The sequence below is a fragment of the Gaeumannomyces tritici genome (assembly GCF_000145635.1).
Source record: "Gaeumannomyces tritici R3-111a-1 unplaced genomic scaffold supercont2.4, whole genome shotgun sequence".
NCBI lineage: Eukaryota > Fungi > Ascomycota > Sordariomycetes > Magnaporthales > Magnaporthaceae > Gaeumannomyces > Gaeumannomyces tritici.
In genome coordinates, this window is record NW_008804548.1 from 1,273,305 (window position 1) to 1,292,610 (window position 19,306).

Genomic DNA, 19,306 nt, shown 5'->3' on the forward strand with positions numbered 1-19,306 from the left:
GTTCGCAATGCAGTCACCGGCGCGCACCGGCCCCGAGACCAGAGCCCAGTCCGCAGCCGCCACGGCGGCGGCGGCAGAGCCGTCTTCGCCCATGAGCCTCGGCGTCGTCGTCGGCATCGTCGTGGGCGCCACGCTCCTCGTCTCGGCGGCGCTGGGCTTCGCGTGCGTCTGGGCGTCGCGGCGGCGGTCGGCGCGGCTGCAGCGCGTCGCCCTGGCCAGCCAGCAGGGCGAGCCGGCCTTCATGGACAACGGCGACGCGTCCAGCATCAACGGCGGCCTCGGCGGCTCGCCGCGCAAGCTGCGCAAGCGCGGCGGGTCCGTCAGCAGCGGCGAGAGGGCCCCATCGCCCGTCAGGCGCGTGTCGTTGGCTCCCGTGCTGCCGCCCATCTTCTCGAACTCGTCGTCGTCCTCGCGCCGGACCTCCTTCAACTGGTTCGGTCTTGGTAACAGCGGCGGCGGCAGCGGCAGCGGCTCCGAGAAGGACCGTCGCGGCAGCGAGACCAGTCCTCACAGGCGCAACTCTAACTGGATCGACGAAGACGCCATCCACGGGCCAAAGATTAAGAAGCCGACCGGCAGCGGCGGCAAGAAGTCGCTCCGGGACTCGTGGCCGCTCAAGATGATGGCGCCGCCGACGCTGCCGCGGCTGAACCTGCCGGGGCTCCCGCTGTACAGCCACCAGAAGACCGAGGACGCCCTGGTGATCAGCGGCCACCACGGGGACTCGACCGAGGCGGTCCCGATCCGCAAGCTGCCGCCGCCCCCGCGCCCGGTCCTGGTCGTCCCGAGCCGCCCGGCGCCCCAGCAGTCTCCGCCGCGCCCGTTCATCTACGAGGAGTACGAGGAGGCCGAGCAAGGGCGGCCTGTGGCGAACGGCGAAGGCGAAGGCGACGGCAGTGCGGCGAGGCGCCCCTCGACGGCGCGCGGCCGCAAGCCCTCGACGGACTCGACGCTTGCCGAGATCCTGCAGTCAACCGAGCGCCGGCTTCAGGAGGGCACCATGACGGGCGTCGCGCGGCGGAACCGCATGGCCGCGTCCCCGACCAGGCAGCCAGAGAACAGCAGCCGGGAGCACCTCGTGGCGCGGGTCATGACCTCCCGAACCGCCGGGGCGTTTGAGTTTGTCGACGATGACGAGGACGACGTGCCCCTGAGCCAGCTGGCGAACCGTAGGCGCACGCCAAGCCCCTCAAAGTCGGCAGGGCCAAGCCCCTCCAAGTCGGCAGGGGTGCTGTTAGCGGTTATTCAGGCCAGCCCGGGCCACGTCCGCAACACGTCCGAGGTATCAGACATTTCCGAGCCGGACAGCATGTTCGGCGACACCACCACGACCGACGTCGTGTACGAGGCCACGGCCGTGGCGACACGCCTGACCAGCCCGAGCCGGAGCCCCTCGAGGGCGTCGGTCAGGGTGGTCGACTCGCCCTCGACTGCCAGCTCCAAGTCGCTTTCCACGCTGTACAGCGTGGACGAGGCGGCGCAGGACAACAGTACACAAGCGACTAGTCTCCCATCTTCCAGCGTCTCAGAGGACAGGCACAGCTTCTCCGCAGGCAGGAAGCCTACAACCACCGATCCCTTTGTCACTTTCCCAGGCACGCCACCGTCCACCCGCGGGACGCCCATACGGCTTTCTTTCTCAGGAGGCAAGGTCGTTGATTCCGCTGGGTCGGGAAAGCTGGTGCTCAACCGGCCCCCAAAACTGAGCAAGAGTTCGACGGGCGAATCATCGCCTACGCCGGTCCAGCGCCGGAGCCAGGCCGAGAGGATCCTGTATTCGGCATCTCCGGACGGGCAGACGGAGATCCTGACCAGCAGCCCTTCCCGAACGTCGGACAAGAGCCGGCAGGAGATCCAGCAGCTGCTCGAAACCCCCAGCCTCCGCACCAGGATGCGGTCGGGAGTGTTCCCGGCGCCGGTACTCCTCCCCTCACAGTCGCCCGACGAGGGGCAGCGGGAGCTGACCGACGAGGGTCTTTTGCCCGTCAGGCCAGCCCTGATGGTCACGAGCCCCAGCACCGCAAACACAACACGCAGCTTTCTGTTTGGAAGTAGCAGAGACTGCGAGATGGAGAGCCCAACTGCGAGAAGGGTCGTACCGCCGCCCCACCAGCTGCGCGTCGACACGGAGCGTTGCAGCTCTCCCACGCTCGGGGAGGAAGACGACTTCGTGTCGGTGGTGACACCGAGCCCCACCTCAAGCCCTGCCCTGAGCCAAAAGGGTGGCTTCTCGCCGAGCCCTGGCGCCAGGTACATCAACTCGGCGATGGAGGCCCGCCGGGTCCGAGGCGGCAAGAGGGTGGTGTCGACAGCGTCTTCGATATACTCGCAGTATGTGGACGACCCTGGCAGATCAGGCAGCCCTGATAAGATGCAATTCATGGCGGCGCGTCAGTCGCTTCCACCCTGCCCGCCTCCCCTTCCGCCGGCTGTCATGGTCTTGACACCTGCAGAGCCCGAGGATGTGAACGAGGCAGCCGTGGCTGCAAACAACCGTCTGCCCCTCTCGTCGTCGACATGCCCGCCAAAGGTGCTGCGTCAGGAGAAGAAAGGCCTGCTCACGGTGGGAGGCGGCGTTGGTTTTGGTGGAACAGGAGAGAAGTATCTCGTCACGAGCACTATCGCGGAGCTGCGTCGGATGAACAGCCAAGTAAGCAACTACAGCGCCGTGTCATCGCATCACGGCGGCGGCGGCGGCGGCGGCGGCGGCAATACCCTTGAGAGTCCGACAATACCCCAACTCCGTGGCGGCGGCTTCAGCCCTTTGGCCAGGCCAGCCGGGACCAAGAACTACCTCGCCCTAGGCACCATTAGCCAGGAGGAGACTGAGAGGGATAGATATATGGCCGGCAGCGACGGCGGTGCCTCAGCGGCGACGCAACACGTCGACCGGTCTCGATTTTCGTCAGCAGAGCCCCCGGCTACCAACTCGTGCCCCCTAGCCGTCTGGACCGGATGCACCTGCACCCGGTCCGAGCCCTCGACCGCGGCGGGCCTGACGGAGGAAGACAAGCGGTTTATGGACCTGAAGATGCCCAAGGTCGACTTTGACCGCTTCTCGGCCGGTTTCATCCCCGAGATCTCGGAGCGGTTCCTGGCCGAGCTCGGCGGGGCCGGCACCGCACAGAGCGGAGTCTTTGACAGCAACGCTCAGCTCGAGACGCCGCCTAGGAGGTTCGCGGGCCAAAGCGAGGGTGGCGACTGCGAGAGCAGCGGCGGGTATCGCCACGGCCGCGGCACTAGCACCCTGGGGGTCGAGATTAGTCCTGACAGGCACAGCCTCGACAGCCTGGGCCTGTACGACAACGACGGGTTCCTGATCAACTCGCCCGAAAGGATGCGCTCTCGTGGGCTGAGGATCTGAAGGTGCCGGGGCTGTTAAACGGGGCTGCCAAACAGGAGGCAGGATTGTAGTTTTTGTTACTTGGCCATTTTCTGCGCACAGCGAGCTCTTTCATTCCCCTCCAAGCTCATCCTCGTTGAGATTGGTTGAAGCTTCATGTTCATAGGTTTCCCGCCGCTATTGACATTGGGCTGCGTTTCTGGTTTGTTTCCTTCCAACGTCATGGGCGTCATCTGCTGGTACTTGTTGTCGGTTGTACATTCTAGATACTACCCTAATTCGATTTTCGGTGGTGGCTTGGTCGCTATTCACAGTCATGGAGCCGATCCTGGCGAGACTCGTCTTGACTGACGATGAGTTTCATCATGTCTTTGTGCGATGTGTGATGCCGTGTTGAAAAAGGTACCTTTCTCTAATACTGTGTAAAGGTGCCATGTTTTGGACTTGTTCTTGCTCAGAGAAGCAAGTTGCACAGTGTATCGACTGTGTAACAGAGGCAGGTGCAATCCAGTGGGCAGTGGAGGGGTTCGTGGCAACCTGCAAGTGTGGACCTCGATGAGCCTTCCCTCTTCTCGTTAGGTCGTCTCGTCAGTCGGGCAGAGCCAGCATATAAATCGGCCTCGTCCCAACCCGACCCTGGCTTAACCTGGTTGCGGGCAGGTTGCTGCCCACCGGCCTACCTCTAGGCAGCTCTCCAGGCACAAGCAAGCACAGAGAGGATAGCCCAGGATGGTACCCGTTCCGCGGCCCGAGCTGCCGCGCATCATCACGTACTACCAGACGCACCACACGCCCGATGGCCGCCCCATCTCGGTGCTCCCGCTGCTGACGGAGCCCGGCATCTCGGTCACGCACGTCATCGTCGCCGCCATCCACCTCAACGAGGACCCGAGCGCCATAACGCTCAACGACCACCACCCGGACCACGCGCGCTTCGACACGCTGTGGGCCGAGATGCGCGTGCTGCAGGCCTCGGGCGTGCGCGTGCTGGGCATGCTCGGCGGCGCCGCCAAGGGCTCCTTCGCTAGGCTCGACGGCGGCCCGGCCCAGTTCGAGACCTACTACGCGCCCCTGCGCGAGCTGGTCCGCGCCCGCGCCCTCGACGGCCTCGACCTTGACGTCGAGGAGGACATGTCTCTGGCTGGCGTCGTGCGCCTCATCGACCGCCTGCGCGCCGACTTTGGCCGCGACTTCATCATCACCCTGGCCCCCGTCGCGTCCGCCCTGCTCGGCGACCACGACCCGCGCCGCAACCTGAGCGGCTTCGGCTACGAGGCCCTACACGCCGCGCGCGGGAGCGAGGTCGCCTGGCTCAACACGCAGTTCTACTGCGGCTGGGGCGACTGCTCCTCCCCGCACATGTACAACGCCGCCGTGGCCCGCGGCGTCTGGCCGGCCGAGAAGATTGTCGTCGGGCTCATAACAAACCCGGCCAGCGGCGGCGGCTGGACGCCCTGGGAGGCCCTGATGTACGTGCTCCCTCTCCTGGCCGGCCACCACGCCCGCTTCGGAGGCGTTATGGGCTGGGAGTACTTCAACAGCCTGCCCGGTGGCGAGGACCGGCCCTGGGAGTGGGCCATGTTCATGACGGCGCTCCTCAGGGGCGAGCGCGCCGTCGCGGACGGCGAGCAGCCCGTGCTCAAGGCCATCGAGAGCGAGGCGCAGAGGGAGCACGTCGAACTGGAGGAGGAGAAGGAGAAGCAGATGGAGAAGAAGGCGGAGGAAGAGCAAAAGTGTGCCGAGGGGAAAGCAACGCAGCAGCAGCAGCAGCAGCAGCCTTCACACGAGGTTGACGGCCAGCAAGGTCCCGAGGCCCCCGTCCCTGGAGATTTCGATTACTATTCGGACAGGCAGAAGGATTTAGACTGACTGCACTGCCGACAATGAATACCGCGGGTCTTCCTCCTATCACCTTTCGAGATTCGAGATAGACCGATACCCCCACGAGCCGTGCCCCTTTACAGCCTCGAGCTACACCAGTGCCCCCGCAATTCGTGCATCGCAGTTGCTCGCGCCGGATGGATGCACTCCTCATACCAGTCACGACCGCGGCGGATTGCTCGTCCCTCTACACACGACGTGACTGACGTCCGCGTCTAAGCCCCTAATGCTTCCGTCGTCACCCCTGGCCCACATCTCCTTGATGGCTTCAGGTTATTTTCGTCCGCGCTGCTCACCGCCACTCGATGCAAGGCTCGTTGGATTGTTTTTGCATTTCGCGTTGCTTACGGGGAATCTGGGAATGGAAACCGGCGTGTGGTTAGGTAGGGGCCTTGTGTCCCCCTTCGTTCTGAGATTACGCAATGGTAATGCAGTACTTTTGGGGCATACACAAGGGATAATAGAAACGCACCAAATCCGCATTTTCCCGTCCGGAAAGCCACCAACGTCAAAAGTTCCGATATGTCCGATTTCCGAGGCAGCGTGGAGTGTAGAAATGTGGTGCGAGATCCCACCCTATTTCTGCGTCTCCCGCAAGTCCTGCATGATGAGTCAGTAAAGATGACGAGTCGCAACCCAGACAGCGACGGCGGGCGCTCCTTTCTCCAACAGAGACAGACAAAGATTACAAAGCCGACAGAGAAAAGAAAATAAGACCAGGACCGGTGAGGAGGAGACACCGACAGCGAAGGGAGAAAGAGAATGATGGAGGTTACGAGGTGAGCCCCGCCATAGGGCCGGCCATTGGGCGCACCACAACACTCCCCTCTCCCCCGTCACCCGCTCGCGCTTTTTTTTTTTTGCGATGAGCCACTATGAATTTGGGGGCGGCTGGTCGCGGCCTTGCCTCGAGGGATCGTCAAAAGAAAAGGTCTAGGCCGTCGATGGCAGATGCTCGGTTCTGAGTGGCCAGGCCGTTTCGTTTGGTAGGCCCCGCCGGCCGGTGGCGAGTTTCTGCTTGTCGATTCGGGCGCCTTTTTTTTTTGGGCATTTGCTCGAGGAGACTGTATTGTTTATTTTTTGGCTGACGAGTTTACTTGTCACATGGGACAGATATCTTGGAATTAGACTAGGCTTGACCTGTTGGTCGGTCCGGTGGGTCGTCTGGCTTGTCAGCACACTCACACCTATGGACTTACACTTGTTTCGTTTTTTTTTTAGTCTTTTGTCTGCCTGCTTTGTATCCTTGTATATTTCTTTGTACCTCGGGCTTCTCCGTGGTTACATTGCGCATGCTAGATGTAGTGGTTGAGTGAGGTAGTAGAAGAGGCGGTAGTCCAGCCGGGGTCCTGCATCGTGTTATCGAGCTCCGGTCTGACATGGCGTAAAGACGTCCCGGACGCTCCGGCTAGTAGCGGAGCCGGCAGGACTGCAAGCCGCCCACAGAGCCGCATCTGTAACCGGGCATTCTATCCTGGGAACTGGGATGTTGGCATGTCCCGATACACGGATTGCCCCATGATCTAGTCGGCCCTGATCCTGATATTGGTGACACATTGCGTAGCAGTTCACAGCATGGCAATTAACCCCTCCCCTCTTCCTTCTACCCGCGCAGGCGCAGCGCCATCTCGTTCCAGCTGCCGCATCTGGCCCAACCTCGCAAAGCAGAGGCCTCAGCCCTACTGCACCCTGCAGGTATGGGGCAGGTAGGTGGTCTCTGAAACCTGTGTCACGGGGCGTTAGTGATCGTCAAGGCAGCATGGCCGCTCCTCCAGGCCGTGGCGGCGGGTAGCTACCTCAGGTTCAGGTAGGCAGGTACCTGCACCTGCATGCCTACCTACCTACCTAGGTAGCCGTCTGAACGAAGAAAGGGCAGACAAATTAAATCAGCTGACCTCAGGGCGCCTGCTCGTCCCGGCTCTTGTCCGGGTTTCACCGCAGCAGAAACCCAAACCAGCGGGGGCTCTCCCGCGTATCTGCACCAACACCTCTTTCGTATGCCGTAGCGGGCGGGCGGCGGGAGGGGGGGCACGCTGCAATCGCGAGACATGGTGACATGCAAACCGAGTTATGTGTCGGAGACATTTCCGTCTAGCCCTATTCAGGGTTCGGCTCGGCCCAAGGCGCTTTCGTCGGACCCTAGCTCCGCGCCGTCGCATGGCCAAGTGCCAAGCTCGTGCGGCGATGATGTCATTGCGCCTTACGAAATGCCTTCCCTTGGGGGTTGGAGGGCGTGGGGCTATGTCGACGCGCGTGGGGAGGTGAAAAGGAGAGGGGGCAGTTTCCGCGGAATCTGCGATGATTAGTGATAGTTGTTGTCTGACCGGAAGGAAAATTATCCCGACTATTTGCTGGCTTAGCCTTGCAAATAAATTTGAAAATAAAACAAACAAAACAAGGCCTGCTGTGCCACTGATACAGAACCTTGACGAACGTTCTGCAACCAAAGAGCACCCCCATGCCATGCAGTGCGCCCCATGTCCGGATAGGCCCCAGGCCACAAAAAGTCGGCGGCGAGCCGACCCCCGTTTAGGAAACCCATGAAATGCTTATCGCCGGCGGGCCGCAAGCTGCGGCATGGCATCGTCATACCGACCCAAAGATCAAATCAGGAAAGAGACGAAGAGGGAGAAGGCCGCACAGCCAGTCAACAGAAAGTAGCCAACAAAAGTCCGAGCGGACCAGCCAGGAGGCCAAGCATCCATCGAATGTTTTCCTAATAGGGCAGCTCGTACGTACAACTCGTCACTCCATGGTGGTGGAGGTGAGGTAACGGCCTGCAGAGGGACGGGATGCAACACGCGCGTGGCATCTTTGCTCTCTTCTTGCATAGTATAGCCCGTTTCACGTAGGTGGAGTGCATGCAGCATCATCGCTAATCTCCCCGCCGACCTCTCATATCTTGGTGGCTAGGTAGGCAGGTATGAAGGCAGGCACCCAGGGAGGGTGGCAGGTTAGCGTGGGGGCAGAGATAATCAAGGCAATATCTAGACGACTACAGCTCCGGGGTAGGCATGCAATGCAGCGCCCGCCGGGGTGGAGGCGGATCTTGTTTTCTTTTTCTCCTGTCCTGCACCAGCAGCTCCGAAGCAAAGGCAGACAGGCAGGCAGAATCAAAATGAGGGGGGAGGGGAAAAGCAACGAGGGAAAAAGAGAGCTTGCGCCGCCAGTTTGCGCCGGACCACGACGCCCCGAGCCGACCGACAAGGGCCTGCGCTAATTCGTTCCATGCGTCTGCACAGCGCGCTGGTGCGACCACGGCGCATGTGGGGAACGATGCCGGCACCAAAAAGGCGGACGGCCGAGGATTCATCTTCTCAACTTGTACGACCGAACCGCTCGCAGGGCCGGGCGGAGCAAGGCTGGACTGGCTATTGATGGGATGGGATGCATTACGTGAAGGCGCTGGGAGACACTCGGCCATCGCACCTCGCTGTTGATTACGCCGTTCGCATATTGCATGGCAATCGGGTTAGGCATCTTTTTCCCCTCCCAGGCAGCGCCAGTTTCTTTGGGGCCGCAGTCGGTGGCTTTGCCCCGGCCCCCAGAGTGAGTTAGCTCTCGAGGCCCATCCGCGGTCGAGATCGGGTCCCAAAGTTGGGGGCCGAGTCGTTGGGGAGTCAGGAAAGAGCAAAAGCCACGTGGGAGCAGGGCCCCCAAAGAACCACAGAGCGCGGCAGTGCCAACCCGTAATCAGGAAATCAATACGGCGTAGCTGGGGTCGATGGAGTGTGGGCATCTGGCGTAGGGCTGTACGGCCTGACGCAGCCCAGGCAGCAATCTTCTCATCTCAGAGACAGTCCGCACTGACGAGGAGACTGAAAAAAACGTGGCTACGGGCATCAGTCAGACGGATGCAGGTCCAAAGGGGGATGTGTGTGCGTGCGTGTGTGTGTGTGTGTGTGGTGCGGGCGTGGGCGTCGTGTCAGATTGGGGAGACTGTGGCTTGCGGGTTCACAAGACGGGTGGGCGCCTCTTGGCGGCAGCAGCACGCGTCTCTCCTGCAGCCATCTCCGCAGCTTGATCAAGATGAGATGAGCTCAAAGTATAGACGTAGATGGATGGCTGGGGGCGAAAAACAAACAGACATGAAGGTAATATAGCCTGGTTTTTCATCGTATGAAAAGGGGTAAAACAGGAGAAAGCCACAGTACTGGGCTGATATTGCCGGAATAGGGGGCAGATCCGAATACTATGCCAACCACCTGTGCCGGTGGCGTCTGGATTCCGGGCCGGGCCTCGCCCTGCAGACCACGCCGCGCCACCTCCGCCACAGCCAGCGGCGCCAGGCTGTAGACATTGATAAAACCCAGAGCGCAAGAGACAGCCGTGTCATGGCGCGCCGCAATCTGCGCCGCCGTCCGATAGCGGTTGGCCCCGCACTCGGCCTCTCAGTAAGGTCTGCGGTATGGCCCTGGGAAAGGCACTGGTGGACACGTGCACAAGGGTCTCGATGCCGGGCACGCCCGTGGCGCAGTCGACGGCGCTGAGGTCGGACAGCTCCTCGGCCTGCAGCAAAACGACCCCTGTAGCCCTTCGCTTCAATCTCCAACTCTGCCAAGCGGTAGTCATCAAGCTCGGGTGCGCGCAATCAGGAACCGGACCAGTTGAGTAGAGCCGATATGTCGGTCACGACGGCGTCTATGACGCTGGGCTTGCACCCGAAGCTCGGCCCCGAGCTCCCTGAACGGCTTGGCGAACGGCTCGGGAGAGCGTCCGGCTACGACGACAGGGAGGCTGGGCGACTTGGCGTGCGCCGCAGCCATGCGCGCCCCGTGTAACCGGCAGTACCATAAACCATGAGCTTGGGCACGGTTAGTGTGGTTGCAATGCCGTTGCAATGCCTCGTGCGCCTGGAAATCGTGTCCGCCTCGGGGCCCTTCAGCCTTTTGGCACGGCATAATAGCCCTGACCGTCTCCTTGCCCCCTCTGGGGATAATTAGCAGCAGACGGCACCTGTGTCGTGGCCGCCCACTCAATATCTCGGCTTCCGAGTTACACTGAGCTTCGGCCTTCTCCAGCGGCAGCACATGGCAGGTTTGACCGCCATTCTGCTTACTCACTTCCAGTTATCGACAGGCAGAGACCTAAAATGCACATTTGTCAGCCTGGGCCGGCGCTTCAACCGGTCCTTGTGCCCATGGCCGGTCGATGTGATTGATATCGATGGGATTGCAATCCTGCGTGCCTGGTTCCATTATCGTTGCTTCTGGCTGTGGAGCTCGTTTGGAGTGCACACACTGTATGAGGAGAGGTGGGTGTGGGGATGCATCACTTTGGCATAAACCCGCCCATGTGCAGGGACAGCCGACAGCCTTCCATCGACGGCCGCAAAGGTGCCATGCGGATGCGGAAAAGCAGGGAAAAGGAATGCGTCCAAACCGAAAATGTCGGTCAAAGCCCGCGTATCCGCAAGCCTTCGGCACAGTAATTGCGATTACCCCACTTGTCCGCAGGCTCAGTTCTGCGCAGACTGCCCCTCATCGCCGCAGCTTGACACGCCAATTCCTCCAAGGCGGTCTTGTTGATGGCCTCGCCAAGCATGGGCCGAGCCGGTGGGGGATCCTTGGACCAGCCCTGTCGGCACTTGATCATCAGCGAACCCAGCAGCAGCAGCAGCAGCCCGGGCGCAGATTCAGTCTGCCGCGCCATTCCTCCTCGTATTCCGCACATGTGCATTGCTGCGGAGCTCCGCCAATGTCGCACTGCGAGCCTCGTCGTCTCGATCAGGTGTTGCTATCCCCGGGTCGCCGAGCCGGTGAGTCGGCTCGGTTGTCCTTGTCCCCCGTGGGACATCTTTTTCGAGGCGTCCGTCTTTCGCCTTGCATGTCCATAGATGGGTATCTATCCGGCTGAGTCAAGCTTGGGAGTGGAGGCGGCGGCCGTCGTTTTCCAGGCAGCCCCCCGGCGCGGGATGGCCGTGTAAGATGCGTGGGATGAGATGCGTCTCGTCCTAGCTCACACGCTGTTGAATGGAGACGTGCTCCGCGCCGGATCTGAGCTGCAGCGGCGGCCCCGCGGCGGACACAGGGCAGGGCTCGAGGGCGGCCACTCAGAGAGTCGCTGGTTGAATCGGGCCGGGCCTGCACCCTCACCGAAGAGTCAACAGTCAATGGCCTGCTGCGTCGTGTGTCCTGCGTGTGTATTGCGTGCGCTGGGAAGGTAGCTTGGCAGCCCTGCAGCCGTCATCCAGGCTGGGCTGCCTCAGGTACCCCGCCGACGTCAGCTGCAATCTCCCACTCGGCCACAGCATCGCAGCGGCTCGTTCCAAGACAAAAAACGGGTGCCTGAAATGGGCGGCCGAGAACGGGCCCACCGCCCAAAGGACCGGTCTGTGTGGACAAATCCGTCGACGAGAGACGATGAGTTTGAGTGACTTTGCTGACATCAAATGCACGCGCCCTGGGCCAGCTTCTAGCGCTGCTCGCTCTTAGATAATCCTGGTGACCTAATCCAGCGCTCTTTCTGTGAGGTTTCTAGAAAAAGAACATGCATGCAGGTGCTCTTTCCCGTTGCGGGCAGGATTGTGCGACGGTGGGTGGCTGCTGTGGTTTGACGGGGGGTGATTGAAATTTGGCGTCAGCAGGGCCAGCGGCAAACCTCGATGGTGCCCACCACCTGTACCGCACCCCTGGGGCACCACTGGCACCCACTGGTACCCACTGGTACCCACACTCCAGGGCCCCAGTCCGATTGATCTCCAATTCGATTGCCCACCCCAATTCCCAATTCCCAGTGTCCACTCGCCACCGGCTACGCTGTCCTCGAATCGTTGCGCATGCGATGCGAGCCACCACCACCACCCCGATCGAGTGTGGCTGTGTGGTGAGGCCGCGCCAGTACGGAGGAACCTACCAGGTGCCCACTGGCGGCACAACGTCTGATGGCTATCCCAATCGGGCTGGCTGGTGCTGGTGCTGACATTGGTCACAGCCCTGTGGTGCGTGCTAGCAATCAACCCCTGCTCGGAAAGGCTCCGTGGTCCGCTGGGCGACCCGCCACACTGGGTGACTCGAGAAAGCTCGAGTCCTGATCGACGAGACGCCAGACTAGCCTGGGCTACGGAGGTCTGCCATTTTTAGCCCCCATTTTTAGACCTGACCTGGCGGTGCTCGCTTAGCACCCGCGTTGCTCCCAGTACCTACACCGTACGCCAACGATTATCTCTCCGTCTCTTGACGCCCATGCAAACTCCGAATTCCACTACTGCTGCTGCTGCTGCTGCTGCCGCTGCTACTTTCTGCGAACACCTAAGCTCCGGCCGCAATGGCCTAACGGGCATTAGCGCCTGAGCCCCCAAAAAAGAAAGCCAACAGTTCGGCGACCAGCTGGTTCCACCCCCCCAGTCGACAATGATGGACGCCGCTGGGTCACATAGGTAATCATCATGGGATGGCAGCCCCCTGACAACTGCCACCACCACCACACGTGGCTACCTAGATACTCCCTGCAAGCCGGCTGGTACATGGGAACCTCTACCAGTACATCCGACCGCCCCTTCTGGAACCGTCGCGTCGCATCTTCTCATTACATTTCATTCTGCCCTGGCCTGGCCGCCTGCAGATCTCCCCCTCCGAGGTACCTCCATGCTGCATATTGGTTGCTCATATGGCTGGCAGTCCGCCATGGTTCGGATTTTAGCTGCTCGGGGTCCGCCTCTTACACAGCAAAGCTGCTGCAAGCCTTGTCAAGGAGGCTGAGAAGCATCGAACGAGGCCCCTGACTGCCTGTTTGCCCGCTTCTGCTGCTTCCATCCATCCACCCCCCCATTCTCCGCCCCCTCCCCTTCCTAAGCGGGACTTATGTCATCTCCTTGCCGACGGCACCCAGAAAATGACACACCCAACCCCATCTCATATTGGTGCCTGGGGCTTGGAAACGAGGGGGCGTGCGAGTATGATGTTTTACTCGCCATGGGGGGTGCGCGGTAAGGCAAGGTCCTTCGACTCCTTCCCTTGCCATCCCCGGCACCAGCCGGCTCGCAACGTCTCTGCCCGGAACCCCATCCAAGGTGCTGACCGTGGGTTGTCCCGAATCCCATCGACTATATAAACGTCGAGGGATCCCAGACCATGGGCCGTTTCTTTTTGGTTATTATCATCACCCACAACAAGAACAACATCTCTTGCACCGCCACCAAAACAAACAGTATCCATCAAACCTACTCTCCATCCTATATATCCACCGCCATCTCTCAACAACATCACAACTACGTTCTCCTCACCAGACCACATCTCCACCACTCCATCCTTCGCAATGGCTGCCAACACCTCCTTCGCTGCTACCTGCAACCCGGTCGTCTACGGCCGCTCTGGCTACAACAACAAGCCTGATGAGGACGACGAGCAGAAGCCCATCATGAACTTTGGCCGCTCCGGCTACAACAAGTAAGTCGACGAGCACACTCGAGGGGACCGGGACGAAGTAGGAATTTTCATACTAACAACTCATCTTTCAGGGGCGGCGATGACGACGAGGAGGACTCCTAAGAAGCCAACTAGCAACCTCCGAGGGAGATACCACTCTAGCCCGACTGGTTTAGAGTGAAGTCTCAACCCTCCCATCTTGTGTCACCATGCAAAACAACAACAAAAAGGCATCATCTACTGGAGTTTCTGGCATCGGGATATAGACAGCACCGACCAAAGCATATAGAACGGGAAGGAATCGCATCACACGCGAGCAATCCGAGTGTTGGAGAGGCAAGACTGATTTACCGCATTAGACCGGCGCAGGAGGATTTCTTTTTCACAGCACCCACCCCTCACGCTCGCCACTTCACCACCCCAGCATTAGATTTCATTTGTTACACCCCGCCGCCTTTTCAATCCTGTCGACACGAGAAGGGGTTGAGGTGGCGGGCTAGCATATAGACTGGACGGATCTCGAGGAGGCATCGCTGCCTCGGAGCTCGAGGTCGCTGTGTTCTAGACTAGATTATTTTCCTATTTGTACAATCAACTTCATTTCCCCACACAAAATCTGGAGCTTGCATTGAATCATTAGTGCTCAGAGCGACCTAGCCCCAGGAAGACAACGGCGACGGCGGAACTGACTTCTCAAAGATGACACCCAACACCTCCTCGACGTCCCCCGCATCCTCACCGCTCGTGATGGCGGCCAGGGCGTGGGCGGCGTATCTGAGGTGCTCCGCGGCGAGGACGACGTCAGGGTCGTGGTCGTCGGCGGGCGCCGTCGTCTCGTCCAAGCCGCCGCCGGCCTCGGCGAGGAAATCCTCCAGGTGGCCGCGGCAGCGGGCCAGGAGCTGGCGCTGCCGCTCCGTGACGCCGAGCAGGTCCCGCATGTCCGGGGGCAGCGAGGTCAGGGACTCGAACGAGCCGGCCAGGCGGTCGACCAGCGCCTGGACCGACCCCGGGTCGGTGTCCCGGCCGCCGCCCTGCGTGCTTGTCAGCCCTACCGTGGCTTGGCCCGTCGGGTGCGCCTCGTGGGCGTGGCGGCGGCGGCCCCCAACGAGGGGGCCGTGGTCGTGGTCGTCGTCGCCGCTCGCGTCAGCACACTCCCTGCACGAGACGGCGAGTGGCTGAGTGGTGTGGAGCCCGGGAAAGCGCGCCAGGACCTGGGACCTGAACTGGCCAATAAGGCTGTCGAGCTCCGGCGCCGGCACGAGCTCCCGCTTGTTGACGATCACGATGCGCTGCTGGGCCTGCGCCGCCAGCCGCAGCGTCTCCTCGTCGTATTTGATGCGGTGGCGCGTCGTCGTGGCCCCGTCTGGCCCGGGGGCTTGGATCACCGGCTCGATCGAGGCCAGGGCGATGACGACGTCCGAATCCTCCGCCTTTGCCCTGGCCCGTCGGATACCCTCCTGCTCGACCAGGCCAATGGTGCCGTCATTACCGGGTGATGATGGCGTGGCGTCCCCATTCTCCCCCAACTGTTGCGGCTTGGCGGCAGACCTGAACCCCGCCGTGTCGGCAAACGTGCACAAGTAGCCGCGTATATCCAGGCTCGCCTCGATCACGTCCCGCGTCGTGCCGGCCTCGGTGGACACGATGGACGCCTCGCGGCCGACGATCAGGTTCATGAGCGAGCTCTTGCCGGCGTTTGGCGGCCCCACCAGCGCGACGCGGACGCCCTTGCGCAGCAGCTCGGCGCGCCGCCCCGCGGCCTCGTGCCGCTCGACGGATCGCAGCAGCTCGCGGGTGAGGTAGGCGACGTTGCCCAGCAGCTCGCGGGGGGACTCGTCAAAGTGCTGGTCCTCGGAGAAGTCTATCAGGGCCTCGAGCTCGGCGCGCGCGTGCAGCAGGGAGCGGCGCCACGAGTCGTAGGACCGGCCCAGGGCGCCCGAGGTGCCGGCCACGGCGGCGCGGCGCTGCTGCTCCGTCTCGGCGTCGAGCGCGTCGCCTAGCGACTCGACCTGCGCCAGGTCCAGGCGCCCGTGGAGGAAGGCGCGCCGCGTGAACTCGCCCGGGTCCGCGTACCGTATCTCGGTGCTGGCGCGCGCCCGGCACCGCGAGATGGCCGAGAGCACGGCCCGCACCGTCGCGGCGCCGCCGTGCGTGTGCAGCTCCAGCACGTCCTCGCCCGTCGCCGACCTGGGGCCCGGGAAGGAGAGGACCAGGGCGGCCGAGTCCAGGACGTCCTTGTTTTTGCCCGGGGTGGGCTCGTGTAGCGCCCGCACCACTGCATATCGGGGCTCCGGGACTTTCTTTCCTGGGCACAGCTGCTGGTAGACCTCCAAGCAGTCAGGGCCCGAGATCCGTATGACCGCCACGCCAGCCCTCCCCTGCGCCGAGGACAGGGCATATATGGTGTCCTCGTCGGGTGACTTGAACCTGCGGTGTTTATTACGGGGATTTGTGAATTCCGGCTGAGCGTTGCTCTTTTTAGGCTCACATGTTGCGAAGCCGCGCTGTGTTACGCTCGCCCTAGCCACTCCTGAGCACGCTTGGAAGGGTGGGAGAGGTCTGGCTCGGCGGCTAAAAGCACACAGGTGTAGTGGACCCCATCGTTTCAAGGCAGGCCAAAGCATCGAATCGTTCCTGGTATCCCGTATTCATTCACCTGCGGCAAAGTAGCGCAATATCGGAGGCCATTTGTAAAAGGGGAAAAGAGTGATGAAAGCTCGATTGGGAATGGCTTCATCAGTTATTTCATAGGTTTCCATACTTGACCTCCCCTGTCCCTGACACGGCGGCCCCACAATGAGCGGAGATCTAGGTGCCCAATTAGCAACCGCGATAGCAAAAGGACCCCGCTAAAATTTTCGGTTTGCAGAACACTCCCTTCAGCCATAACTTTTTTTCCTTCGCGACCGAGCGGCAAAGCCTGCCCCTCCGCTTTCATCAGAAAACTCAACCCTTCGATACGAACATACCGTCTTGCCCGATATCTGATAGCCCCAAAGTTTCGGTGCTTGGTCGCAGGGGTACTGCCAGATCGCCAAAATGGCGTCCGACGAAATTGTGTGGAATATTATCAACCAGCAGTTCTGCGCCTTCAAGCTCTCGTAGGTTCTCCTTCACATCCAACTCCCGCTGCCCCCGGTACGCCGTATCCTAACAGGGACTCTCAAACAGGACTACGAAGAACCAGAACTTTTGCAGAAACGAGTACAACTCGACCGGCTTCTGCAACAGACAGTCATGCCCTCTGGCCAACTCGCGCTATGCCACTGTCAGGTCCCACCCGACCAAGGACACCCTCTACTTGTACATCAAGACCATTGAGCGCGCGCACTTGCCGAGCAAGCTATGGGAGCGCATCAAGCTTTCACAGAACTATGCGAAGGCTCTCGCCCAGATCGACGAGAAGCTGATGTACTTCCCAAAGTTCCAGAGGCATAAGGTCAGTGAGGCCGTGAAACCAAACAACTAAACTACGGAAGTTCTAGTATTGTACAATGTCCACGTATGCTAACTGAGACTCCCTCACGCTTCCATTAGGCCAAGCAACGCCTTACTCGCCTCACTCAAGTCCAGATCCGCATGCGGAGGATAGCCGCGGAAGAGGAGCGTCTCGGCGAGAAGCTGGTCCCCAAGCTGGCGCCCAAAGTCAGGCACCGCGAGGCCGCGCGTGAGCGCAAGGCAGAGGCCGCGGCCAAGCTGGAGCGGACCATCGAGCGCGAGCTCATCGAGCGCCTCCGTCAGGGCGCCTATGGCGACCAACCCCTCAACGTCAGCGAGGCCATCTGGGGCAAGGTGCTCAAGGCGATGGAGCGCGAGGGCGACGGAGTTCGCGACAAGGACCGCGACACTGGCATCGAGGTCGACGAGGACGGCAACCCGATCGAGGAGGAGGACGAGGAGGACGAGGAGGAAGAGGAAGAGGAGCTCGACGGCCAGGTCGAGTACGTCAGCGACATTGAGGAGAGCGAGGACGAGCTCGGCGACATCGAGGACTGGCTCGGCAGCGAGGACGGCTCCGAGGAGGAGGACGATGACGAGGACGACGAGGAGGACGACAGCGACGACAGCAAATCGAAACGCAAGACGGCGGTGGGCGACAAGCGCAAACGCGGACGGGTCGTCCGCATGGCGGCGAAGCGCAAGAAGGTCCAGCTGGAGAAGGAGATTGAGGGCCCGGCAAAGGAGAAGCTCCTGGCTTTCTAAAATGGACCGGATCGCTCCATCTTGGGCCGTCTAGTGCCATTTCATCATGCATGGAAATTTGTATCATGTCTCTGCGCGTTTGGGGCTTGCTCTTTGTTCATTATGGGGTGCTGGGAGAAATGACGGAAGCTCGAGATACCAGAATTGCACATATCCATAGCGACGCCTTGGCGCAAGCCACCCAGGCTCTGTGCCTACCTAACCATACCCTAGCTTGTGATCTCAGTTGTCAGTTATGACAGCCGATGGGTGGCACAAGTAGATTATGAATAATGACTACGAATAAGCCCCTGAAACTCGCACAGCCATGGGCTCTATGCGGTCCGTCTCCAAATATCTTTCGGGGTCAGGGCGAAGGCGGTGGTCGAATCATGGAGCCAGGCCCGGCTCCAGACACCGCCAGCAAAAGAGCGGGCGGGACAGTCAATGCTGGAATCCGATTTGAAACAAAAATTCCAAGCAGGACCTCGATGGAACCTTAGACCGTCAGCGCATCGAACTGGCGGTCCGGTCTTGCCAACTTGACAACAAACTCTTCCGTCTTTCCAGCCTGTAAGGTACCAGACCTGCGGCTCTCTTTCGGACAGATAACTCTAAATAGGGATTTCTGAATCGCGGGCAAACGAACCATCCAGCAGGACCTTGCTCCAAGAACCGTCTCGAATTGGCGCCGATGAATCAGGCGTGGACCTCCGTCATCGACCGCCGCTGATTCCCGACCCCCATCCACCACCTCGAAATCCAGCAAATCGCCCGCCCTCGACGCACAGCCGACCCAGCCATTTCTTACGAAGCCACGACCCGCCACCCATAAGCGCGCCGAAGAGCAAGACGACAGGAGGCCGCCAGCCACAGCCCCGGCCTCGGGGACGCCACGACATAGCCCAAACCTAGCTCTCCAAGGGCGTTCGGCAATCAATCGAGAGAAGAAGAGAAGACCGTGAGAGAATAAGCAACCCAGGGGAGGGGAGGGAAAAAAGGGAAAAAAAATAGCAAAGAAACCAGCCCACCATGTCGGCCTGGTACTCCAACATCCTCACGACGACCACGTCGCGCATCACGAACCTGCGCACGACGCTCCTGGGCGGCGACGCCGACGGCGACACCGAGGACGACACCAACGTCTGCCGCGTCCTGCGCGCCTACTACACCGAGAAGGGCCGCCCCTTCCCCGGCTGGCTCCCGCCCGACCCCAAGGCCCCGCCGCCCGCCGCCCCCGTCTACGCCCAGCCCACCGTCGGCAGCCGGTACGGGGCGGCGCCCGGCGGAGGACCGGGCGGCGGTGCTGCCGCGGCAAGCGGGCTGAGCTCGCTCTGGGACACGTCGGGCGGCGGCGGCGGCAGGCAGGACCAGCAGTCGCTGCGGCAGGGCCGGGGCCAGCCGCCGCCGATACGCGGACAACAGCAGCAGCAGCAGCAGCAGGGCGGCGGCGGCGGGAGGCTGAACCCATTTGGCGGTGGTGGCGGCGGCGGGGACCCGCGCGACGAGGTGCAGGCGCGCCCGCTGCCCAGCC

At 61.4% G+C, this 19,306-nt stretch overlaps 9 protein-coding genes across 10 annotated transcripts in view; 7 read left to right on the plus strand and 2 right to left on the minus strand.

The window, feature by feature from the left end:
• Positions 1–7: 7 nt before the first annotated feature.
• GGTG_07856 (hypothetical protein) lies at positions 8–3,440 on the plus strand (the record flags this gene model as incomplete). The annotated part of the gene is made up of 1 exon (XM_009225686.1): positions 8–3,440. The coding sequence occupies one exon, from the start codon at positions 8–10 to the stop codon at positions 3,362–3,364; it is 3,357 nt and encodes a 1,118-aa protein (XP_009223950.1). The 3' UTR covers positions 3,365–3,440.
• A 456-nt stretch (positions 3,441–3,896) lies between these two features.
• GGTG_07857 (class III chitinase) lies at positions 3,897–5,771 on the plus strand. The gene has a single exon (XM_009225687.1). It carries the CDS (start codon positions 4,073–4,075, stop codon positions 5,210–5,212), a length of 1,140 nt encoding a protein of 379 aa, XP_009223951.1. The 5' UTR covers positions 3,897–4,072; the 3' UTR covers positions 5,213–5,771.
• A 9-nt stretch (positions 5,772–5,780) lies between these two features.
• GGTG_07858 (hypothetical protein) lies at positions 5,781–7,111 on the plus strand (the record flags this gene model as incomplete). Its single annotated transcript, XM_009225688.1, has 4 exons — positions 5,781–5,835; positions 6,446–6,472; positions 6,840–6,930; positions 6,968–7,111. 4 exons carry the CDS (start codon positions 5,781–5,783, stop codon positions 7,014–7,016), a joined length of 222 nt encoding a protein of 73 aa, XP_009223952.1. The 3' UTR covers positions 7,017–7,111.
• A 2,684-nt stretch (positions 7,112–9,795) lies between these two features.
• On the minus strand, positions 9,796–10,876 carry GGTG_07859 (hypothetical protein; the record flags this gene model as incomplete). The annotated part of the gene is made up of 3 exons (XM_009225689.1): positions 9,796–10,151; positions 10,288–10,311; positions 10,666–10,876. 3 exons carry the CDS (start codon positions 10,874–10,876, stop codon positions 9,796–9,798), a joined length of 591 nt encoding a protein of 196 aa, XP_009223953.1.
• Positions 10,877–11,717: 841 nt separating this feature from the next.
• GGTG_07860 (hypothetical protein) lies at positions 11,718–12,606 on the plus strand (the record flags this gene model as incomplete). Its single annotated transcript, XM_009225690.1, has 3 exons — positions 11,718–11,758; positions 12,158–12,231; positions 12,530–12,606. The coding sequence occupies 3 exons, from the start codon at positions 11,718–11,720 to the stop codon at positions 12,604–12,606; spliced, it is 192 nt and encodes a 63-aa protein (XP_009223954.1).
• An 874-nt stretch (positions 12,607–13,480) lies between these two features.
• Positions 13,481–13,713, plus strand: GGTG_07861 (hypothetical protein; the record flags this gene model as incomplete). The annotated part of the gene is made up of 2 exons (XM_009225691.1): positions 13,481–13,611; positions 13,683–13,713. 2 exons carry the CDS (start codon positions 13,481–13,483, stop codon positions 13,711–13,713), a joined length of 162 nt encoding a protein of 53 aa, XP_009223955.1.
• Positions 13,714–13,953: 240 nt separating this feature from the next.
• Positions 13,954–16,320, minus strand: GGTG_07862 (the record flags this gene model as incomplete). 2 transcript variants are annotated; one of them, XM_009225692.1, is made up of 2 exons in its annotated part: positions 13,954–14,206; positions 14,281–16,320. In XM_009225692.1, 2 exons carry the CDS (start codon positions 16,212–16,214, stop codon positions 14,188–14,190), a joined length of 1,953 nt encoding a protein of 650 aa, XP_009223956.1. In that variant the 3' UTR covers positions 13,954–14,187. The 2 variants fall into 2 exon arrangements, with proteins under 2 accessions (XP_009223956.1, XP_009223957.1); XM_009225693.1 differs by having other exon boundaries at positions 14,183–16,017; positions 16,172–16,191.
• Positions 16,321–16,489: 169 nt separating this feature from the next.
• Positions 16,490–18,133, plus strand: GGTG_07863 (hypothetical protein). The gene is made up of 3 exons (XM_009225694.1): positions 16,490–16,691; positions 16,762–17,029; positions 17,128–18,133. Exons 1-3 carry the CDS (start codon positions 16,630–16,632, stop codon positions 17,791–17,793), a joined length of 996 nt encoding a protein of 331 aa, XP_009223958.1. The 5' UTR covers positions 16,490–16,629; the 3' UTR covers positions 17,794–18,133.
• GGTG_07864 (hypothetical protein) overlaps positions 18,082–19,306 on the plus strand; it is a 2,901-nt gene continuing 1,676 nt past the window's right edge. Inside the window, exon 1 of the mRNA XM_009225695.1 lies at positions 18,082–19,281. Coding sequence (XP_009223959.1) covers positions 18,805–19,281 — 477 coding nt within the window. The 5' untranslated portion in view covers positions 18,082–18,804. The remainder of the gene's footprint in view (positions 19,282–19,306) is intronic.

Excerpts from the sequence above, each read along its gene's own strand:
- GGTG_07857 (XM_009225687.1), top strand. The coding sequence starts at position 4,073 with ATGGTACCCGTTCCGCGGCCCGAGCTGCCGCGCATCATCACGTACTAC.
- GGTG_07863 (XM_009225694.1), top strand. The coding sequence starts at position 16,630 with ATGGCGTCCGACGAAATTGTGTGGAATATTATCAACCAGCAGTTCTGC. Across the intron at positions 16,692-16,761 it reads TTCTGCGCCTTCAAGCTCTC|GACTACGAAGAACCAGAACT; the intron begins GTAGGTTCTCCT and ends ACTCTCAAACAG. Across the intron at positions 17,030-17,127 it reads CAAAGTTCCAGAGGCATAAG|GCCAAGCAACGCCTTACTCG; the intron begins GTCAGTGAGGCC and ends CGCTTCCATTAG.